General features: G+C 41.9%; 1 protein-coding gene across 3 annotated transcripts in view; it reads right to left on the bottom strand.

The window, feature by feature from the left end:
- Window positions 1-24,676, bottom strand: part of ADCY2 (adenylate cyclase 2) — a 459,805-nt gene that overhangs the window by 80,630 nt on the left and 354,499 nt on the right. For all 3 annotated transcript variants that reach the window (XM_030551678.1, XM_030551679.1, XM_030551680.1), the window contains 3 exons: window positions 14,058-14,127; window positions 10,303-10,400; window positions 389-473 (listed from right to left, as the gene is read on the bottom strand). In XM_030551678.1, coding sequence (XP_030407538.1) covers window positions 389-473; window positions 10,303-10,400; window positions 14,058-14,127 — 253 coding nt within the window. The remainder of the gene's footprint in view (window positions 1-388; window positions 474-10,302; window positions 10,401-14,057; window positions 14,128-24,676) is intronic.

Raw genomic sequence — 24,676 nt, 5'->3', positions numbered from 1 at the left:
AAGCAAAAAACTCTGCACCAAAAAAATAAAGCAAATCAGTCTATTTATAATGCAAACCTGTCAGAGAATCTGCCCCCAGTTGACATCAATGTATGAAAGATTGTCATCACATTGACATTTTCTGTTTTTCAGATAATTCAAGAAGCTGAAAGTAAATTAACCTAGGGGAATAAAGCCCTTGGATCTCTGAGCTCCATGCCTTACTCAGGGAAAATCCCCACGGAAACTAATGGGAGCTTTGGTACAAACAGCACGAATAGGTCCTTATTAAACTGTCATTTTTCAAAGGTCACAGGATCTGGTAAAGACTATCATCTGTGCTATGATCTGGCTTCTTATATATAAGAAACTGTATAGATCACTGAGTTAATATTTTCTGATTACTTACCAAAAGCTGTCCAGCAAAACAGATAAAAAGAATGAAGGAAAGCAAGAGAAATGCCACCCCAAAGGAAATTCCAAGGATAGATGTTCTATAAGACAATAAGAAAAAAAGTTTATTAGACATTACGCAAACGATGCACACAAATCTACAGTGCAGCCTTTCTTTTTTCAGAATGTTGGTAAAAACAGTTAGAAAATAATATCCCAGGCATTAATCCTGCCTAAAATGCAATTTTCCAACATCATTTGTTTCCTGGAAACAAATCCAATATTTTACTGGAAGGCTAATAAACACTACTTCTTAGTAAGGGGCTAATTTTTGTGTGCCAAATTACAATTTTCTAAATCCAACCACATTAGCAAGATTACATTTAAAAAAACCCAAAAAACACATTTTAAAAATATGGTAGCTATATTCCCACCCCGCCGCCACTCTCTTCCTTCTCAACAAAAGCTGAACCATCTTCTGTTCACATTTTCCAAAAAATGTTTCCTTGGGCAGAGTCCAAGGCTAGAAAATTTCTGCCCATTAAGAGCTTCAGAAAATTATGAATGAATGAAAACAGTGACTTATAACATTATACCACTTTATATAGCTGTTGATAGTGATTTCTGCATTGCTAAATGTTATTGAAGCAAAGGCAATTGATTTCTCCTCTCCTGCCGACATAATATAAGATATTAAACATCAGTTGTCTTTACAAATTCTTAAATGGGAGCAGACATTTATAGTATGTTTTCCTATAGCAACTCTGTATTAGAAGAGAATTTTATCGCTAACCTACTGCTATTTAACTATTTTAGAGTCTATTTAAATCCAAAATTAACAGTAATAGCAATATGGGTGTCATAGAAAGGAAACAAAGTGAAAAACAGTAAATGGAAGCAAATAAATAAATAATAAAAAATTTAAAAAGTACCTTACCCATCAAAAATAACAACAAAGAAAAACAATCAACTCTGATAACGAGTCTCCAATCCACCCTTTGCTGGTGGTACCAAAGGGAAAAACCTAGTGCAAATATTGTCCATATATGCCCATTAAACACAGAAGAGGAGAAGCAGAAACCATATGGCATTATATTCCCTCCCCTAAGATACTGAAAGTCCTTCCATGTGAGCACCAAGGCCAGCCATGATGAACCAGGCCAGGTGGAGAGGGGAGGGCAATCACTCCATGAGGTATTACAATATGGTCACATGGCAGATTTCCCCAGAAAAATACATTAGAGTTAATTGTGCTAAGGAAGTATTGACTCTTGCTCTGTGCTTTGGGACTGGGAATAAGGAGATGCAGGTGCAGTCATGGCTATCCTACCAATGGCAAAACAGGAGTTAGCAGGGAAGAAGCAGCAGCACTCATGGCCTAGTTCTTAGCACTTATCTGCAGTTTTACCTACAGATCTTGGGGCATCTGCAGAGTTTAAAAGTTACTCTCCTTGGCTCCTCTGTGCATCAGCAAACCTATTTCTTCACCAAACATGATACATGGGCAACACCTGGATGGAGCTTTCAAAATAACCTTTCTACTCCTGCAGGTTTTTCTGTTTTATGCCATACTATTGCCATTAAAATAATTTTTTCATGGGTCAATCAATAGTCCATAGCTAGGTCTCCTAGGTGCTAAAGTAATACAATAATAAAAATAAATAAATAAAAATAATACACATTTTATAATATAAGCTGTCTTGCCAATTACTTAATGCACTTTTGAACTCCCAGCATTAATAAAAATTCAATTTGGTGAGAACAGCTGAATAAAAGTAAATCTGAAAGGTCATTCATAATGCCCTCAGCATGTATTCATCTTGAAATAATCAGGATTTTTTTAAGTTACCTGAAAATGCATGTTATTAATTATTATTATTATTAAATATTTGTGTTATAATAGCTGCCAGAATCTCCAATCAGGAGTGAGGCCACATTCCACTTAAGCAGTGCACAAGCACATGTGAAGACAGAGGTCCAGATCCTCATAGGTATTTACGCAACTAAATATCAATGAAATCAATGGGAGCCAGGCACCTAAATGCCTTTGAGGATCTGGGCTACCCTGAAAAGCTTAAAATATAAAAAGATAAGTGACACATAAAGGCTGGGAGGAGAGAAATGCAATCACATACATATAATTTTTACATATGTTAACACTTGCAATCGTTAAATAATAACAAACCTACAGAGTAAGTGCCAGCTCACTCCTTCTGCCTCTCGAGCAAGCATTCATTTGCTGACTTCTAGGAGTCACAACAGAAGTGGGTATTGAGGAAAGATTTGATAGAGAAGAAGGTAGTGGCCTTATAAACCAGTTTTTGGAGGGTATTCCATATGTACGGGCAATGTGGGAGAAGGCATGAGGAGCTGACATATAGGCAGAATAGAAAAGCATTGCTGATAGAATGAAGGAGGTGGGGGAGAGGAGGCGATTTAATAAGAGGCCAGAGTGGTCAAATAAGGGCAGACTTGTGAAAGAAGCTTCAAGATCTGGACAAGCAGCTTATACTTGATGTGGGGAGGCAGTGGACGCATACAAAAAGTAAGGTGATGTGGTCTAAGTCAGTGGTTCTCAAAGCTGGTCTGCCGCTTGTTCAGGGAAAGCCTCTGGCGGATTGGGTCGGTTTGTTTATCTGCCGCGTCTGCAGGTTTGGCCGATCGTGGCTCCCACTGGCTGCAATTCGCCACTCCAGGCCAATGGGGGCTGCAGGAAGGGCAGCCAGCACATCCCTCGGCCTGTGCCACTTCCTGCAGCCCCCGATCAGCCAAACTTGCGGATGTGGCAGGTAAACGAACCAGTCCGGCCCACCAGGGACTTTCTCTGAACAAGCGGTAGATCGGCTTTGAGAACCACTGGTCTAAGTAACAGCTGAAAAAAGACAATCTTAGTAGCTATGTTTTGTGGAAGGGGAGCAATGTCAGTGTGAGAGTAGCAGAAGACAAGAAAGATTCAGTAGTCAAATGACAGATGATGAAAGCTGGGATGAGAAATTTGATTGTCTGGACAGAGAGAAAAGGAGAGATCTTAGAAATGTGGTAAAGGAAGAAGTGGAAAGTTTCAGGCAAGAGAGAGGGCGACCTCTTAGGTTACTTAGAGGCCTGACTGACAGGGATGACAGTGGTCATTTAAACAGTGAGGAGCCTTTAAAGGGTTTTTGAGGAAAGATCACCATTATGTTTTAGTTGTAAACTTACGTAGTTTCACTTTGCTCCTAAAGCTACCAGAATGCAGCAGAAATGGGAAGCAAGCTACAGAAAAATGAAACGCCAGCATTTTAAATACTGACCATGGGAAAATTGCATCAGCAAGTTACTTTTGTCATTGACATGCTTTAAGTTTTCAGGAATGTCATGGAGTATCGTGTACGGCAGGGGTTCTCAAACTGAGGGTCAGGACCCTCAGGGAGTTGCGAGGTTATTATATGGGGGGGTCGCAAGCCGTCAGCCTGCACCTCAAACCCCGCTTTGCATCCAGCATTTATAGTGGTGTTAAATATATTAAAAAGTATTTTTAATTTATAAGGGGGGAGGGTCGCACTCAGAGGCATGCTATGTGAAAGGGGTCACCAGTACAAAAGTTTGAGAACCACGAGTGTACAGGATACTGCATGAAGCAGGATACCAGAGTATGTGGATAAATAATTTTGATACGGCAATGTTTTTCTTGCGGCACTTCCCACTGAAGTCAATGGGAGCTGCAGTGCCTGTGAAAATCAGGGCACTTATTTAATTGCCTAAATGTAGATTTAGGTATCTAAAATGAGGCACTCCAAATTTGAAAATCTTGGTCCAGGTTTTTACAGTAAAGATATGCCTACTCTATTGTGTAAGCTCTTCACATGTACTGTAGTAATTTATCAGATTCTTTTTATCTGCTTGGTTCAGACAAACCATTTTGGCAAAAGGGTATTCAAAAGCCTTCAGGTCTATTAAGGATTTTACTATACCTATTTGAATACCCTCATTTCCAGAAGTTCCATCCCCAAATGTTATCATTATTTACCTCACTGAGCTCCCTGATTGGCCAAGATTTTATGATATTGCCTGTGGAAGGACTGATTTTTGAAGTGGGATGAAAACATATCAGAACTCCCTAGTTTTCACAATACCTGTAAGTATGAGGAATTGATGATCTTGAGCATCCACATTATTAGCAACCTCTTCTTATTCTTATGACTACATTGAGATAACTATATTTTGACCAATTCATCTTTTATGAGATTGTTTCAAATTGAAAATATATTAGTATTATATACAACTAATGTTAGCGATATTTTTATTGAAAATACTGATTCACTGTAAATGCAAATATATTAAAAATGGGGCGGGGGTGATTTTCCTGGTCACCCACTTATATTACTGTAAAAGAATATTATGTGTATTACTGAATATATCTTTAAGAATTCAGTATATGCTATGGTAATTCATGCATCTGTTTCTTCTTGGCAGGGAACTAATTTTCATGTTCATAATTGTTTGACTGCAAATTCTATTCTTCACCTAAAAGCAGTAAAGAAATAATTTTTAAAAAGATGGAAGTTATACATGACAACACTAAATTTAACTTTGTTTTTGTAATCTAACAGTAGCTACATCCTTGGGGATTTGGCTGATGCATTCACTGAGCCTTCCACAGATTCAATCAGTGCAAATACTTTAATGATACAATTGCTTCATTGTTGAGAAAAATCCTTTGAATTTTAAAACTAATTTTCAGTCTTTTTTTTTCTTTATTAGGTGCAGCAGGAACAGCTCATAGTGATGTAGCTTTTCCCTCTTGTATTCTATTCTATTTTGAAAGCTTGCTTTCAGACAAAGGTGCTGCTTTTGTTCCTCATAAAATTCAGCTGGACACTGTTCTAATCACACTCAGAACATGTTCCTAATAAAATTTCATGGAAAGAACTACATGAATTTTCATGTATGCATGACAGAAGACATGATGAATAATGCTGTTGTTGAACATAGGTGCCTGTCAGAACAAAGCCCAGGGAAGAGATCTCAGATATAGCCAGGGACAAATCCAGTACAGGCACGACTGCAAATCCTTTTACTTATATTGATGAGCAGTCACCCAGGCAAGTAGTCCCACTGAATTCGATGGTGAGCAGTTATTCACAGGAGTAGCCCCAATATGAGTAAGTAGTTTACAATTTAGCATTCTACATTTCAAAAACCAATAGTGCCAACTTATATCAATCAACTATATGAAACCAGTGTAAAGAAGGCAAGAAGGGTGTAATTTGGTGTTGGTTACAAGAGATGCCTCTGTGATCTGAACAAGTTGTAAGCAAGGGAGAATTACTGGAAGCCCTGCTTTGAGAAAATGCAGTGATCAAAGCCTTATGGTCATTTTAATGTAACTGTGTATCACAACTGCCCATTAATTTTTTCCAAGATACACTGGGCAACCTGATTGAATTTAACTTTATGCTTTGATACTAAGCAGTTTATTATATCAACAAGTAATTGATTTATTTACTCAATAAGAAAAACTATTAATAAACAGTGTCATCACAGGATAAAGAATTTCTGCCAATCACACTTCCAAAATATGAAATGTTATAATAATCTTCCAAATATCACGTAAATAGTGACTCTTATTCACCACTGTATTACTTCAGTTGTATGTCATTGCAGTTGGTGTTACAGCAGCAAAACAGGAGTAATATAATACTAAATCAGGCCCTATTATGGATCCAGTTCTAGGTCCAATCATCTCTTTCCATGTTCACTCAGACCATTTCCTTGATTTTTTAAAAACTTTTACTTTGCTGTTATGTGTATCTACACTCAACGAACATCATCCTGGAAAGCCTGGGAGAGCATTAGTACAGAATTGCAGTGGGAAAAAAGTTTTAATCTTCTGTTAAAATATAGTTTCTTCAACAGTCTTTGTCTTGTGCATAGAGGAATTATAATAGCACTGGAGTAAATTTATTGTACATGACTTTTGTGATTATCAGATACAACCCATTTGCAAATGCAAAGCTATAGTGTTTAATTGTCCACAAAAGCTGCTAGTTGCCTTGCACACACTCCTCCACCATTATCTTTTAATTATGGACAGGTGAAAACCCATAGCCTGCTTCACTTATAAATGTACAATTCATTAAAAGTTGTCTGACTTCATTTATTTATTTATAGGATTAAGAAATACAGAATGTGAACCTTTTAAATATGCATTGACAGCAGGAAAAAATCCCTATGGAAGAAGGTATATTTCATTTTTATTAAGCAGAATTAATTCTAAGAGGATCGTCATATATGCCACAATATTTATAAGCACAATTTTATTATTTGCAATTTGACTTGAATTTATGAAGAATACATTATGTTTTAAGCAAAACAGAAAGGTAATAATTGTCTTGTAATTAGTCATGTGTAGCTCTGGATTAGCTATTCAGTTTGAAAATGGAAAAAGTAGCAATTGCAGAATCATGATTGGCACAATTTTGCTTTCTCTGTGTAACTCGTTTTCATTAAAGACTTTCATTTTTGATAAGTTATATAGCAGGGCAGTGGAAATGGAATAAAAGGACTTGAGTCACTGTCATGGGCTCAAGAGACTGACTTTCTCAATCTATATGGGCAGGATCAGTATCACACTCATTAATTGCCAGACCCTCACTGGCAAAGGCTGCCAAGGAATTGCACCAAATCAGTTCATCTTAATTGCTCCCTAGCACAGTGTGAACTTAAAATGAAGAGTACTACTTTGCCTTGCTCAAGGTAGACTTTCTATAGCAAAACCCAAACAGCGAAGTAATGCCTGATATTTATAACCATTACTTTATACAATGAACTTCTATAATATCTTCAAACAGAAGTTCTTAAATTGTGTAAGAAATATCACTGAATTCAGAACATGCATGAGGGATCACTATTAGTATTATCCTCGTTTTACAGATAGGGAAACTGAGGCAGAGAAAAGTCAGCTGACTTCCTCAGGGTCACATAGGAAGTTTGTTTCTGAGCTGAAAATAGACCTCAGATTATTTTATGAACTTAATTTATGCATCTATTGAACCTTCTAGAGATTCATTTAGTGTTAATTAAAAACACTACTGCTTCATCGTTCAGGAAAAACCTCTAGGCTAAAGGTTATGAGAGAGTACTATTGCTGCCTCTTCCCCAGCACAGAGGTTCTCTGTGCAGTTAGGTGGCCTCTGAACACACCTACCCAATTGGGCCTGGCAAGTTAGGCAGAGGAGCAACTATCTTCCTCAGATGAGAGAAAGGTGCCTCCCTGCAGCCCAGATGTTGGTACCTAATGCTGTGAGAAGGCTAGGGTTTAGGACACATTCCTCTTGTCAGCATCTCTCATTGGCAAGCTTAGGCAGTTAATTGCCTAGTATCCTGGCGTTTGTGGATTGAATTCTAAGGTGCCTGTGTCTCCCCACGTACTGTATGGAGAACACAGATGCCAAACTCAGGCTTTGTGGATCACAGTGTTGTTCCTGTGATTTTTTTAGGTGCCTAAAAGTTAGGAGCTGCAACACTCAGTGTCACAATGCCTAAGTCCCCTTGTGGATCTGGGCTTCAGATTATATTTAAACTGTTAGGAGTTTTGAAAAGCAGTAAGAAAAGGAACAATGCAAAGGGATCTAAAAAGGTAGAAACATGGAGAGGAAACAAAATGAGATTCATCTTGGAAAAATGCAACCTTAAAATGAAAATGTCTGGGCAAACCCCAAATAAATATACTTGGAGGGAGAAATCTTTGCAGGAATAATGCTGAAATATATTCAAGGCTAATAATGGACAGGAATTTACTAAGATTATAATTTAGTAATTCTACAAAAATGTGCAATTTGGAGTGTCTATGCAAGAAATCACATGACAAGAGTCAGAAAGTTATATTTACTCCCTATATAGCTCTCCTGCCATCACATCTGGAAAATTTCATTCAGTTCTCGGCAACTCATTACCAGAGAGATTGACAAATTGGAGTGGGTCCAAAGATGAGCAAAATGATGACAGGGTACAGGGATTTTATTATGAGGAAAGATTAAAAAAGCTAAATATAGTATAGCTTGCCAAGATGATTACTATTGTCTGCCACACCAGTTAATAAATATTTAAAGGGTGTTATGACACTGAGAAAAGAGAAGAATTGTTTAGGGTGGTCATGATGGCATAACGAGAAGTAATGGGAGAAAATGAAGAAAGGGTAAATTTAGGCTTTCTTGTAGTGATAGGTATTCATTTGTAGAACAAAATCCTAAGGGCCATGGTTATACCATCATTGCTTGGGACTTTTACAACTTGATTGGGCAAAACACCAATACATATACACTGCCCTTGCAGACCAATGGACTGAGTGATCTAATCATCTGGATGGCCTTTTCAATCTCTACCTTATATGATTCTGTTTCCTGATTCCAAGAATGATTCAAAATCATATTTTCCTCTCCAAAAAGAGGGAGCGGGCAAATATTAAATTTTAACCTTGTTGAAAATGCAGTGAAATTATAAAAACAATCCATAAACATAGACAAAGATAAACAAAAGGTCAGAATTTGCCCACAGATACACATATACATATAACTCTGCACATATGCAAATGTGGGAAACATTTGGTCCAAATAGTATAAAGTAATCTGTCTTTTATGTTTTGTTTTACTTACTCTTTTTCTGTATTATTTTCTACTCTGTTGTTTTTTTTACGTGTACTAAAAACATTTAATCTAAAATGTGAGTCAGAACCAAATATTGCACTCTAAAAAAGTAATGAGTTTTATGCTTTACATTTTCTACTTTGTAAAGGTGTTATGTAGCTGATATGCTGTTACTTTTACAGTTTAAAATGTAACCTTATGACAAAGAAAACCTCTTCTAAGTTTGCTTCATGGAGAAAAGATGAATCATACTTGTTTTTCATCTTGTGTGGCATGGAGGTGAGAACATGAGATTATACCAACAGATACCTCCAAAGACAGGTGCACAGTTTCCCATGTTAAATATGGCTCCTGTGAGAAACTGTAAATATTTCTGAACTTCAAGTGCAAATAATGCATTTAAATGATTTGCATATCCAAATTAAGGCACAGAAAAAGGGGAAAGTAGAAGTCCTGTCTATTACACAGTGATAAGATCAGGCAATAATACTGTTAACCTAGCAAACTAGTAAAGAGTTAAACCTCTGCAATCAAACAAAAAGTTAATGTGCCAGATAATGTAATGTTGTAAAGATTTATTGGAACTGCATAGAACAAAATGTTGGTAATCTGTCTGCTCTCATTTGGTTGGATGAACAATACTCTAGTAAGCTCTGAAAGGCACAGATTGTCTCTGGTCCTAAGGGGAGTATGCAAGGCAGGAAAGAAGGTCAGTTGTAGTCCTGGTACTTGACAGAAATTCACTAGAGATGTTCAGATGCAAACGTTCATGCTTTTTAAAAATTTAAAATAGAAATTTCATGAAATTTCACAGAAAAGTAATATTTAAGGGATGCAAAAAACCCAGAAATTAAATGATGAACATGTCCACAGATTAGAAGGTCAGAAAGGACCACAGTGATTATTTAGTCTGACACCATGTATCCACAGGCCATAAAAGTGACTTTAGTTACAATTGCTTATGCAAAGTATTGCATACTTTTCCACACTCATTTCAGTTTTGTCCTTGTCCCCATCATAGATCTATTTTGTTTAAAAAATAAAAATCAAAGGTGATACAAGTATTAGAGCATCAGAATATTATGATATTTAAAAACAGAAGTTACATAACCTAGCTCTGAAGTAATCTGGAAGTCTCATTCATATCTGTTTCATTTCAATCTCCACGAATTAACACCTGCATCCTGGCAAATGCTAAATTATTACCTACAGTTTAAGGATACTACCATTTTTTATTTATGATCCAATATGTAGCAATACAAATGCACTGGATACAAACTAGGAATTTTTAATAATATTTACTTACTTTGGTAATACCAGAATCTGCACGATAAAAATGCAGAAGAATATGAGACAAGCACATGTCACATAATACTTGAATGCTGGCAGTGTAGTTGTTCTGTACTACAAAATAAATTAGAAATTGTTAAAAGTACAGTTCCCAAAATAGATAAAATTGCCTACTAGCTTAAGCTGCATTTTAAACAGGCAGATATACATAAAAACCCTTTGGCAAAACTTAATTTATTTTTTTTTCAGTAATTATCCTCCCCACTGACAAAGCAGCATGAGATATTTGGAGTCAGGCATTGTCATGCACAGCACTGAAGCTTTTGCTCTCTTTCCACACTTTAGAGAGTACTTCTTCTATCAAACTGAAAGTCCATATATTGTATCTACCCAAAGAGCATGATTATAATTAAACATCCTAGGGGAGAGGAACTTTCAATTTTGTAACAATGTTCAATTTTTCATTCTCTTTGTTCTTGGAAATGGCCGAACTATTTTGACTGAATTTCCAAAACAATAATTTCCTGGAATAAGAACAAGTCTGCCAAATTTCAGCCATAAAGAAAAGTTATGAATGAGAAAGTTATGGGAAGCTACAAATTAATAAAAATTCTTGTGCAACCCTAGCTAATGGTATAGGTGTTACAACAAATCCCACTTTGTCTAGGAGTGACCCACACTCTATGGAAGGAACTTCCAATTACACCTATATTCAGGTTGCCTAACATTTTCCATTAGAAAATATATTTGTGATTTTTTCTGAAAGGTTCTCAAAAGTCTACTGTTGCCTCTGAAATTTGGCACAGTTATAGTCTGTTAGTGTAAATACTGTGATGTCATTAAATTATATGTATGCAATTCCACCCTTCTCTTTATAAATTCCTAATTAGTTTATACAGAAACATATTTAAAAATAAGAAATAAAATATTTATCACAGGAAATGCACTATTGGCTAGGTAGAAATAGAGATGTCTCAAATCTAAACCAATAAAGTACTCTAAAATAAATACTTTAAGTATTATACTTGTTCAGGGTCTAGGAATTCAGGGAAAATACAATTAAAGGACAATAGATCAATGAGTAATTTCATAAGTGCTCAAAATGCAAACCTTATAAATGATAAGTGAATTAGTTGTGTGTTTTAACTTCAAGTACATCGCTATGCCTTTATACCAAAGGCCAAATTCTGCCCTGAAATACATGCACAGAACTCAAAATGCACGTCTATGGATGGAACGTAGCCCAAAATGTGAATTTTAGGACTTTCCCCCCCAGGCACTCTTGAATTCTGTGGCACATTAAAAACAATTTCTATCAGATGGTTAAATGAACTTTAAGACATATATATATAAATGAATATATTGCAGTTGGTTCTGTTGTTGCAGCTGTTGAAGTGGTTTGTTATATTTTAATAAAACCAGTGAACACTTAAGGCCTTGAACTGTTGTTATAAACTCACAAGAAAATTCTGACCCACTCGATAATTTGTTTTAATATTTCACACTTCTACAGGCTTGCAAGAAAATCATGTAATTAGCTTCTTGAATTCAATAAATTGTTTCTCTCATTACTTTGGATTTCTTTCAGATCAAATAAGGTCCAATCTTTCTCTTACTGATGTCAACGACAAATCTCTCACTGACTTCAGTGGAAGCTAGGCTTGCCAACCCTCCAGGATTGGCCTGGAGTCTCCAGGAATTAAAAGATTAATCTTTAATTAAAGATTATGTCATATAACTATATCTCCAACCAAATACATCCAACCAAAACTGGCAACCCTAGTGGAAGCTAGAGTGAGCCCATAGATAATAAAAGAAATTGGAGAAGGAAGTTAAAAAGTATGAAAATAAGTATATGTCACATGGCAGCACTTAGCAGCCCATATAGTGATCAGGGCTTCAGTAAGCTCAGCAATGTGCAGATACTTAAAAAAAGTCCCTACCCCAATACTTGGACCCTGCAAAAGCTTACACATGTGCTGAACATTAAGCACAGAGTATTCCCATTAACGGGTCTACTGAAGTGGTTAAACACATGTATAAATGTCTGTAGGATTGGAGCTTAGCATATCATTTCCTCTCCTCCACTCAAACTGACTTGCACGTTTCCTCCTTCTCTTTCCTGCTCTTCCTCTCCCCATCCCACATGAAACTCATTCACTTTCATGTGAATGTGAAGAATGAGGGGGGAAAAAGAGATGACAGGAGAGAGAGACAGAGAAAGGAGAAAGCAAAAGGGAGACAAGAGAAAATACAAGAAATAGTGATGTTGCTCATTCTCTCATGAGCAGGACTCATTACTTTCTCTCCTGAAGGAAGAGATTCATAGATTCCAAAGCCAGAAGGGACCACAGTGATCATCTAGTCTGAGAGAGACAGAGAATCCACAACAACTCTTAGTAAATTGTTCCAGTGGTTAATTACGCTCACTGTTAAAAATGTACACCTTATTTCCAGTATGAATTTGTCTCACTTCAGCTTCCAGCCTTTGTACTGTGTCATATCTATCTCTGCTAGATTGAAGAATCCACTTTCAAATATTTGCTCCCCCCCGTAGGTACTTAAACATTGTAATCAAGTCTCCCTTTAACCTTCTCTTTGTTAAGCTAAATAGATTTTAGAGTTTACCACTATAAGGAAGGCTTTCTAAAGCTTTAATCATTTTTGTGGTTCCTTCTTTGAAACCCTCTGCAATTTATCAATGTTCTTGAATTGTGGACACCAGGACTGGAAGCAGTATTCCAGCAGCAGTTACATCATCACCAAATACAGAGGTAAAATAACCTCTCTATTCCTACTCAAGATCCCGTGTTTGTGCACAAGAAGGAGCTTGAAGTGTGTTTCCCCCCAGCAAAAGGAGTAAAGCAGCAGGACAGGCTGGGGGATAGAGGAATGAATCCCTTCTCCCTAAGGTTCTAAAGGTCAGAGGAAAGGATAGCTCTAGAGGAGAAGCAGATATGATGGCAAGGGAAAAGTGTTCTGTGACCCCTTTCCTAGTTGTGCTATGGGTGAGAAAGAGGCTTCTGTCTGCCTCCTACTTCATGTCCCCTGCTGCATGGGAGAACTCTACCCAGGAACACTTCGCACTGCTGTTCACTATCATTCTTTTACTTATACACATCAAGTTGCAGCCTCCAACGTTGTGATTTAGCAAACAAAAAAGAAAATAGACACATTTACCATAGTATTTTAAAAATGCTGTAAAATATGAGTAAAATTTTGTAAAAAACACAAAAAAGGTGAAATTTGATAAAATATACATTCTTTATATTGAAAATGTCCTCATTTACCCACATAAGACCCATATTTTCTATTCTGATTGGAAATCAGGTTTTCACTTTTCTTATCATATTCTAATTTAACAATAACACTTAAGAAAGAGAAATCAGATCCCCACCCATATCCACTCCCCAGCCTTACCACACCATATGCAGCACTTGGTGCTAATATTAGCCACTAACATGAACACTTTGTGTGGTGTGCATCCTGGAAGGTAAGATGTACTGAATTCTGAGGTCTCAATTCTCCCACATTAGCATCATTTGTAATTGAAACTATATAGAGACATCCAGAAATAGTTTATTTAAGTTTGGGGACTTTTATAGGCTGCATTATTTTGTTTTCTATGCCAATATAAACGTAAAAGAATCTGGTGATAAGTTTTAACATTTTAAAAACTAAACATGTTAACTACCTAACAAATCTCATTTGTGACTTGCATATTTAAATTAAAATACACAAATAATTAGTTCTGAGGTGAAAACAACTTACTTCTTTTTCCAGAGTTTTGTTATAGAAAAGTAGTGATATTCTTTGAATGTCTTCAGATTTAAGCCATTGCCTGAAAGAATAAAGAAATACACAAAACATTATAAAGGGCATCAAAACACATTAGCCCTGTTTTTTCTATTGTTGAAAAGCTGTAAACTAAGAAAAACAAGGTGGATAAGGTAATATCTTCCATTGGAGAAATTTCTGTTGGTGGGAGAGATATGCTTTTGAGCTACGGAGTTCTTATTTAGGTCTAGTAGGTTCTCAGAGTGTCACAGCTAAAGACTAGTTGGAACAGATTATTTAGCATCAATAGATGACACATATTGTAAAACAGCATTCAAGATATAAATAATGAGGAGTCCAGTGGCACCTTAAAGACTAACAGATTTATTTGGACATTAAGAATAAATGGACACAAATTGGACATCAGGAATAGTAACATACAAAAGCCAGTAGGAGAGGACTTCAATCTCCCTGGACATTCTATAACAGATTTAAAAGCCATACTTGTACAAAAAAACTTCAAAAACAGACTTCAAAGAGAAACCGCAGAACTAAAATTCATTTGCAAATTTAACACCATTAATTTGGTCTTGAATTATTACATGTACAATTATTGGGAGTGGACCGCATCCACCCTGATCGAATTGGCCCTGCCAACACTGGTTCTCCACTTGTAAGGAACTCCCTTCTCTTCATGGGCCAGTATAATAATGTCTGCATCTGTAATTTTCACTCCATGCATCTGAAGAAGTGGGTTGTCGCCCACAAAAGCTTATGTCCAAATAAATCTGTTAATCTTGAAGGTGCCACTGGACTCCTTATTGTTTGTGTGGATACAGACTAACATGGCTACCCTGATACTTGACATTCAAGGTAAAGTGGCCTCTGCAGTCATAGGCCAAAAATGGGGAATAGTGAGTGACAGATTGTTGTAATAAGTCATAAATCCAGTGTCTTTATTAAGACTATGATTTTTAGTGTCTAGTTCAGTTATGAATTTAAGTTCTCACACTTGTCTTTTGAAGGTGTTGTGCAGGTTTCCTTTGAGAACATGGACTGAGAGTTCAGATATGGAGTGATCATTTTGTGAAAAGTGTTCGCCCACAGGTGATATGTCTTTTTGTCTTTCATCATTTTTCTGTGTGAGCTGATTGGAGAGCATAGTGATTGTCTGGTTTCACACACATAGTTATTGGGGCATTTAGTGCACTGGATGAGATACATGTGTTAGGCATGTGTGGGATCAATGGATTTTGAAAGGTGTGTTGCTGGGAGTATTGATCATGGTAGCTGTAGAGATATGTCTGCAGGTTTTGCATCCATTGTTCTGGCAAGGTCTGGTGCCACTTTGAATTTGGAGTGTTCTGGTCTGTGGGAAGCTTGCTTCTGATGATGAGCTTGGCGAGGTTGGGGGGTTGTTTGAAAGTCAGAAAAGGGGATTTGGGAAAGATTTCTTTCAGGATGTGGTCCCCAGGAAGTATTGGTAGCAATTGTTTAGTATCAGAGGGGTAGCCATGTTAGTCTGGATCTGTAAAAGCAGCAAAGAGTCATGTGCACTTTATAGACTAACAGACGTATTGGAACATGAGCTTTCATGGGTGAATACCCACTTGATTTGTTTCGTGACACTTTGAGTACCTTTCCCAGACCTTAAGAAGAGCTCTGTGTAGCTTAAAAGCTTGTCTCTTTCACCTATAGGTGCTGGAACTATGATTGCAGGGGGTGCACTCCCTGACTTGAAGAAGTTTTCATTATATACTGGTTTTACAGTTTGGTTTAATGGCTCTCAGCACCCCCACTATACAAATTGTTCCAGCACCCCTGCTTTCACCTACAGAAATTGCTTCAATAAAAGATGTTACCTCATCCACCTTGTCTCTCTGATATCCTGGGACCAACACTGCAAATAACAATGCAAAGTAAGATGTCAGTTTATGTATTTTGAAGAAAGTCAGTTATTGTGCTTTAGAATGGATAAAGTAAATCATATTCACCGCAATAGATGATCATGCAGTTCCACCCTACCACTTGATTTCTATATCTAACACACACACAAAACTGATACTTTAATGAATGGACTGTACGTGGATGGTTCATGAAACATTCAAGAGGGAGAGTTCCATTACAAAGTGCTTCATGTAAATGGCTTTGCTGCTGGTTCTTTACTCTATCTTCTATAATAATGATTCATTCCACAGATGTTCATCCCTGGGACATGGGGCAGAACTTGAGGTGATTCTGTCCAACATAACGTACAGTGACTGGCATGTCACAAAACACAATCATGCCATGTAATGAATGCTTTACATCGTGTGCAAAGGTGAAAAAAGTCATTAAAAATGGAATGGGATGATTCTGTGTTTGAGATACATTCATCTAACGATTTAAACCTCTTTCACACAAACCTTTTATTAGTTATCAAAGCATCATTTCCTACTTACAGACCAAAATACGGAAAAATGTAAAAAAGTTGCAGTGAGGTTGCACAATATCTTTTTGTAGCTATGTGTAAAAGTAATGAACATTCTAACTAATAGATTATTGAAGTAGCACCATTTCAAAATGAAGAGGTCTATCTCTGAAAGTCTACATTCAATTCAATGGGAGGTTTTTATTTAAAAAAAAAATTAAGGCATAATTTAATTTTAACTCTTTCCAACTGGCTAGACTTAATGAGGACTAGTCTGCTAATCTGCAAATTAAAAAAATGTTAAAAGAGCTAAGTTCTGAGCATGTGCTCAGATTTGCAACACCTAACTTTAGGCGCCCTGCTGCCCACTGGAATCCTCAGCACTGAGTTAGGCACCCAGGGTCTCTATATAAAGCACAAGGAGAGTTAGGTGCTTAAGAATGGGATTTGCAGAAGCCAGCATGCTGAGCCACCTAAGCTATCCAGTAGGGAATGCTGAGAAGAGGGGTCTGGCAAAACTATTAATTTAATGGAGCCAGGATTTCACACATTAGCCCTTTTACTGACTATCTTTTGAGTCTTTAGTCAGTAACATTAATGTTACATGAACATACATTGTTGTATTTTAATTAAATATGCTTTTTGTACTGTGACTTGGGAACCTTCATGATGAAAGGCACTATATCGGTATTACACATTATTTATTATAGTATGAGAGCTGAGAGATTTAGGGTCAATCTACTTCCAACTATCAGAGGGGTAGCTGTGTTAGTCTGGATCTGTAAAAGCAACAAAGAATCCTGTGGCACCTTATAGACTAACAGATGTTTTGGAGTATGAGCTTTCGTGGGTGAATACCCACTTCGTCAGATGCATGTCGCCCACGAAAGCTCATGCTCCAAAATGTCTGTTAGTCTATAAGGTGCCACAGGATTCTTTGCTGCTTCTACTTCCAACTGAAAACAATCTATGGAAGATGGAAGAAAAGTCTTATTAAAACACTTCAGTGGGCAAAACATTCTTCTTTTTTTAGTGCCACTCAGCTATTTGATTATAATGGGCCTAGTCCTCTTGGTCTCTGATTAATGGGTGTTAATTGAGAATTTGCAACGTAAACAATTTTCCTAACATTACAGACCCGTTCTAGATTTAGAAGAACATTTTAGTTACAAACATTACCCAGAGTTCATTATCATCTTAAATGAAATTACAGGAAAGAGCAAGGTGAAGTTAATTTTCATGGAAAGCAAAACAAAGCAACTTATTAACTAAAACTGTCCAATTACTACAGTTGGTAGAAGCATTTAGGAAAGGTAAATTCAGAGTAGTGTGAGCAGGCAATGCCTTCATCATTATCTTTAAATGTCATTTCTCTGAAAGGTGACTCTGGAAAAACTGCACCTTCTTATTCAACCAATCTGTTCCTTGTGGGTATCTAGAGTCACACATATATCCAGGGGTGAAAATGGGCCAGTACGGCATACCGGTAAGAAGTCGGTACCAGCCCGTACCCAGCCAATGTTAAAGCTCTGCTGCTGCGGCAGCGTTTTAACACTGCTGCCCCTTTTGCCTTACTGACAGGGTTGCCAGCAGGGTGGGCAAAGGGGGCAGCTGCCCTGGGGTTGGCGATTCAAAAGGGCCAGGGCTCCCAGCTGCTGCTACCACGGCAGTGGCCGGAGTCTTGTTCCTTTTAAATTGCCGCTGGAGCCCTGGGCTGTGCAGGCCAGGCAGTGTGGATGGGCTGGCTGGGGAAGGTTGACCCCCAGCCCTGCCCCTTCTACCTGAGGCCCTGCCCTTTCTCGGGGCCCAGAGCCGGTCCCTGTACCAGTAAGGATTTAGTATTACTTTCACCCCTGCATACATCTGATGACGTTAACAATAAAAATAAGTTTTTACTGCCACTTCTGTTAGTCCTACAAAGCCATTCCATCTAAGATGAAGTGAGTTGGAATCTCTTTCTTCATATGCATCAGCAACAGGCTTTTTCCCTTCTTTTTCTGGCCTACAGATTGCAAATGTTAATTTTGGATGGGGAGCTTGCTACTGCAATACATGTTTTGGTCACCTTAGTCAAAATGCTCAAAGGTAGTTGGGCACCTAATTACCTTGGAGAATCTGGGCCTTTGCAATTACACTGATACGACCACAATGCATCCTACATGAGCATTCATCTTAAAATAATTCAGAAACTGAATCTGGGGTAGACGGTAGTAAAAGAACAGGATATTCACTGGCTGCTTGTAGGTTTTGGGTGAATTTTAAGGTATTGATTTTGATCTATAAAGCCCCAAACACCTGAATTTGTGCCTCAGAGGCTGTCTCTTCCCCTGTGCTATACTGCTGTGGTCAGCAGAGATGCATGAGCTGGAGTCCCGTCAGCAGAAAAGAAGGATGGCAACATATTATTCAATTAGCTTTGGAATTCAATCCTCATGGTGGTCTGAAAAAGCCTGCACCTGATGCCATTCAGGGCATACTGCAAGGCCCATCACTTTACCCAGTGTTTTGAGGATGGAGAGGTATGATCAAGGCTGGTATTTGTGGCTATGGCAGAGTACTGATGGGGTATTTTTTTTGGATGTGATAGCTATCTCTGGTGGATTATTACCAGAGTGCGGGCCCTGATTGTCATTTCTTTTTTTGTCATTACATGTTTACAGTATGCCAAAGTTCTTACTCTTTTAGTTATAAATCAAACAAAAATAAATAAATCAACGGAACTGTTAACCAACTTCCTCTGGAACTTAGATTTTTTGGGGGGCTCCAGCTTCTGTGGTATCTGTGAAGCTGGCTGACCAGGTGCCAGCTCTTGTCAAGGCTTTAAGTCTCCACTCAGTACTGACAAATTCATTGCTGGAAACTAGTCTGTTTCAGCTGTGTGTTCATATGGTTAAGGTGGGTATCGGACTTATAAGTGTGTTTAGTGCTTCTTTAGTGATAATTTCTTTATCACATGCTATAAGATAATATTTAAGTTCTTCTTCGAGTGATTGCTCATATCCATTCCAGTTAGGTGTGCGCGCCGCGCGTGCACATTCGTCGGAAAACTTTTATCCTAGCAACTCAGGGGGCCGGCAGGTCGCCCCCTAGAGTGGCGCCATCATGGCGCTTGATATATACCCCTGCCGGCCCACCCACTCCTCAGTTCCTTCTTACCGCCCGTGTCGGTCGTTGGAACAGTGGAGCGCGGCTTAGCTGACCTCCACTTCCCTAGCTACTCGTAGTTCTCGTATATAGTTATGCAGTTATAATCCTTTTATATATATATTTGTATACTTATACGTTTTTCTTTGCTAACATAGTTAGTTTAGTAATTGTTAGCGGGGTTCAGGAAGTAGCCCCTTCCATGAACCTGGTGCCGGAGCCCATGCATGGCTCACCGGGTTTTAAAATGGGCTCGGCCTGCCAGAAGCCGATGCCGAAGGGAGATCCACATGGCTCCTGTTTGAAGTGCCTCAGGGAATCACACTTGACAGCTAAGTGCCCCATTTGCAAGGCTTTTAAGCCGAGAACAAAAAGGAGCGGGACTTTCACTTACCCCTCCACCTTGGGCGCCGAGCGATGATCGAGCGGCTGGCAGAAGCGCCTCCTCGGCACCGGACCTGGCCGGTACTGCCACGGCCTTTCGGCACCGGCCGTCGCCGGCACCGAAGTCAACTCGGCACCGCTCCCTTCCTCCGAGGTCGAGAAAGCCTACGATTCCTGCTGGTGCCTGACGACTCCCCGGCACGCGCCGTGGTTGAGCCCCCTGCTCCTGCTGCTTCCGTGCCACCTGCATCGCAGCCAGAGAGCTCGTCTAAGTCGGATCGCCCGGCACCGGCACCTGCAGAGGCACCGACGACATCGGTACCGTCGATTCCAGTCCCCCAGGGCCATTGAATCCGGTGCCTGACAGCTCCCCGGCACGCGCCGTGGTAGAGCTTACTGCTCCGGCTGCTTCCGTGCCAACTGCACCACAGCCAGAGAGCTCGTCTAAGTCGGATCGCCCGGCACCGACACCTGCTGCGGCACCGACGACGTTGGCACCGTCGATCCCGGTCCCACAAGGGCCGTAGAATCCGGTGCCTGACGGCTCCCCGGCACGCGCCGTGGTTGAGCTACTGCTCCTGCTGCTTCCGAGCCAACGGCACCGCAGCCAGAGGGCTCGTCTAAGTCGGATCGCCCGGCACTGACACCTGCTGCGGCACCGACGACGTCGGCACCGTCGATCCCGGTCCCACAAGGGCCGTAGAATCCGGTGCCGGACGGCTCCCCGGCACGCGCCGTGGTTGAGCTACTGCTCCTGCTGCTTCCGTGCCAACGGCACCACAGCCAGAGAGCTCGTCTAAGTCAGATTGCCCGGCACCGACACCTCGGAGGCACCGACAACGTCGGCACCATCGATTCCAGTCCCACAAGGGCCGTCGAATCCGGTGCCTGACGGCTCCCCGGCACGCGCCATGGTTGAGCTTATTGCTCCTGCTGCTTCCGTGCCGACGGCACCGTAGCCAGACAGCTCATCTAACTCGGATCGCCCGGCACCGACACCTACCGAAGCTCTGACGACCTCGGTACCGTCGATCCCGGTCCCACGAGGGCCGTCGAATCCGGTGCCTGACAGCTCCCCAGTATGCACTGTGGTTGAGCCTGCTGTTCCCTCCACGCCGGAGACATTACCAGCGGCGAGGGATCTCATTGCCATGACAGAGTCGATGCTGCCTGACCCCGGCACCGCCGGTGCGGGTAATACAGTCTCTTCATGTGACCGTCCTCTGTCAGCACAGCAGAGCGGCACCGTTCATGATCACGGTCCCGCAGACACTCCAGGTCCTGTCGGCACGCCCGACAGCACTTACAGTCCCGGTGCTGTTTTCCTCATCGGTACTGGTCGCACTCGCTGCTCCGGTCGGTATCCCGTTCGCCGAGCCGCTATTGGCACCGTTCCGACTCCCGGCACCGTGACAGGTACCTTGACGCCTGTAGCCTCTCCCCAAGCCTCGAGATCTCGGTCGACCTCCCGGCACCGTTCTGGTTGCGGGTCTGGATCTCGTTCCAGGTACCGGTGCGCCTCCCGGTGCCGGTCCCCGGTGCCGAGTTAGGCAAGGTCCGATAGAGTCAGAGACTCTGCCTGTGCCTTCTTTTAGTACCTCCATGGTCATCCGGACACGCATCCGTGTCATCCCACATGCGCGGATCTTATGCTCAGGACCACGATTCTGATATGATGGCCAGCGGGCGCCAGCCCCGAAACCGAAAGAGGCTTGGCGAATGAACCTGCTTGGCCGCCAGGTGTACTCTGCAGAGGCCCTGCAGCTCTGGGTAGCAAAGCAACAAGCCTTGCTTAGCTGCGATAATTGTAGCACCTGGGTGAAGGTAGTTTAGTTTATGGAGTTTCTCCCTCAAAACTCCCGCCAAGAGTTCGCTGCCGTCTTGGAGGACGGGGGGAAAAAGGTACCCAGAGCGTCCCTCCAGGCCTCGTTGGACGCAGCAGATTCTGCAGCCAGGACTCTGGCCTTTGGTGTCGCCATGAGGTGCATCTCATGGCTTCAGGTTTCAAACCTCCGGCCAGAGCTGCAGTATGCCATTCAGGATTTACCCTTTGTTGGTACAGGCCTCTTCGCGGCAAGGACAGCCCCAGGCTGTGAAGCCTGATGGACAATAAGGTCCTATTGCGCTCTCTCAGCATGCATATGCCAGCGACCAAACGCAGGCCTTTTCTGTCCCCAGCTGCCATACTCTGTGCCTAGCCAGAGACAGGACTTTGGCAAACAGCGAGGCCAAGGTGGTCGCAGACGAACGTCAGGACCCCTAAAGAGCCAAGGTCAAGGTCCCTCGCAATTACCACTGGGAACAAAGACGAACCCTCCAAGGTGCGCCTGAGGGCGGTGTACCAGTCACAGGCCGGGATCCCAATCCCGCTTTCTCCTGGCGTGGCCCCAGTTAATTTCAGATCGCTGGGTCCTGCACACGGTGGAGCATAGGTACCACCTCTAATTTGTTCCAGCCCTGTCCCCCTTCAGCGGACGAAAGGGGCAAGGGGTTTTACTCCCATTATGCCCTAGTCCCCCACTCGAACGCAGGCTCAGACCTTCCTAGTCCTGCACGGACTCAACCGGTTTAGAATAAGGTTGAAGTTCCGCACGGTATCCCTGGGAACCATTATTCCATCCTTGCCTCCTGGGGGCTACTATGCCGCCCTGGATATGAAGGACGCGTACTTTCGCAACACCATCTTCCCTCCGCACAGGAGATACCTCCGCTTTCTAGCCAACTGTCAGTACTTCTGGTTTACGGCCATAGTCGCCGTCTACCTTCGCTGATGTCGGATATGCGTTTTTCCGTATCTGGATGATTCGCTTATCCGAGGAGACTCTGAGACACAAACCACTCAGCGCGTGGGCATCGTCACGGTCTTATTCACAGGTCAAGGCCTGATGATTACTATAGAGCAATCCACTCTGGTTCCCACGCAGAGGTTGGACTTCCTAGGGGCTATCCTGGTCTCCTACCTAGCCGGAGCCTGCTTATCACAACTGCGGTTTTAGGCGATGGCAACAATCATCTGAGGTCTGCAGGCTTTCCCAACGACCTCGGCTCGTACTTGTCTCAGTCTCCTGAGTCCATGGTTGCCCGCAAGTTTGTAACCAAACACGCCAAGCTCCGCCTCCGTCCTCTCCAAGTCCGGCTCACCTCGGCGTACCACCCGGACAGGGAGCCGATGGTCATGGTAGTCACCTCTGAGCTTAAGGCCTTTGGTCTTCTCGGGGGCTGGCATTCCACATCAATGCCCCAAAAATGAGAGTAGTCCGCCTGGCGTGCCAGGGGTTCCAGCGGCAGCTGCGAGGCCGTTGTATCTCGGTGTTTACGGCCAACACAATGGCCATGTGCTTCATGAATATCCAGGGAGGGACATGGTCCTCCCCCCCCTTTTGTCAGGAGGCCATCCATTTCCGGGACTTTTGCATGGCCCACTCGATGGAGCTGGTGACGTCCTTTCTCCCAGGCGTTCGGAACGTCTTGGCGCTTTGACTCAGCAGGTCTTTCCTGTCTTACGACTGATCACTCTGCCCCTTGTGAGGCGTTCTGCTTTCCAGAAGTGGAGATGTTTCCTCACATAGACCTGTTCGCTCACCGCGAGAGCAGAAAATGCCAGATGTTCTGCTCCTTCCAAGGTCTCTCCTCGGGATCGATCTTGGACGCATTCCTGGTGCCGGGGAAAGGCCAACTTCGTTATGCCTTCCCACTGTTCCCACTGGTTCATTAGGTCCTGCTCAAACTCCGCAGGGGCAGAGCGCGCATCATCATGATCACTCCAGAGTGGTCCAGGCAGCACTGATATACCACGTTGCTCGGCCTGTCAATAACAGACCCAGTTACCCTGCCACCCCACCCAGGCCTCATCACTCAGGGCAACGACAGGCTTCGTCACTCGGACCTGCAGCCTCTTCACCTCACGGTGTGGCTGCTGCGTAACTGAGCCGGGGTGACAGGAAGCCTTCCACCTGGTCAACGTACCGGGCCAGGTGGAAACGTTCTTCTACAGCTGCAATACGCTCGATCTTGCTCCTGCTGAGGTCTCGATCCCCTCTATTTGGCCTGCCTCTGGCCTTCAGCGGCAGGACCTGGCGGTATCATCGCTGAGGATACACTCAGCAGCCATCTCTACCTTTCAGCCAGGCTAAGGTGGACGTTCCGTGTTCTCACGCTCTATGGGTTCGAGGTCCCTCAAGGGCTTGGAGCGCTTGCACCCTCGGGAGCGCCACCCAGCCCCAACCTGGGACCTCAACCTAGTTTTAACCAGACTTATGTCTCCCCCAGTCAAGCCGTCCATGACTGGCCCTCTGCTATACTTGTCTTGGACAACATCTTTCCTCGTAGCTGTTACATCGGCCAGACGGGTCTCCGAGCTCAGAGCTCTTACGGTGGTTCCGCCGTACACTAGGTTTCACAGAGACAAGGTGCAGTTATGACCGCACCCGGCTTTCCTCCCTAAGGTGGTTTCGGCCTCTCATGTTACCCACAGCTCAACGCAATGGGCACAACCATTGCACTCCTTGAACATCTGTGGAGTGCTCGCATTTATATTGCGCTGACAGAACCATTTCGTAAGGTGCCCCAGCTCTGTCACGGTAGTGGGCCAAAGGGAGGGCTTGCTTGTTTTCCTCTCAGAGGATCTCATCTTGGGTGATGGCGTACATCCGCACTTGTTATGATTTGGCTCATA

Source organism: Gopherus evgoodei, chromosome 2 (genome assembly GCF_007399415.2).
Source record: "Gopherus evgoodei ecotype Sinaloan lineage chromosome 2, rGopEvg1_v1.p, whole genome shotgun sequence".
Classification (NCBI taxonomy): Eukaryota; Metazoa; Chordata; order Testudines; family Testudinidae; genus Gopherus; species Gopherus evgoodei.
This window is presented reverse-complemented; position numbering and strand designations above follow the sequence as displayed.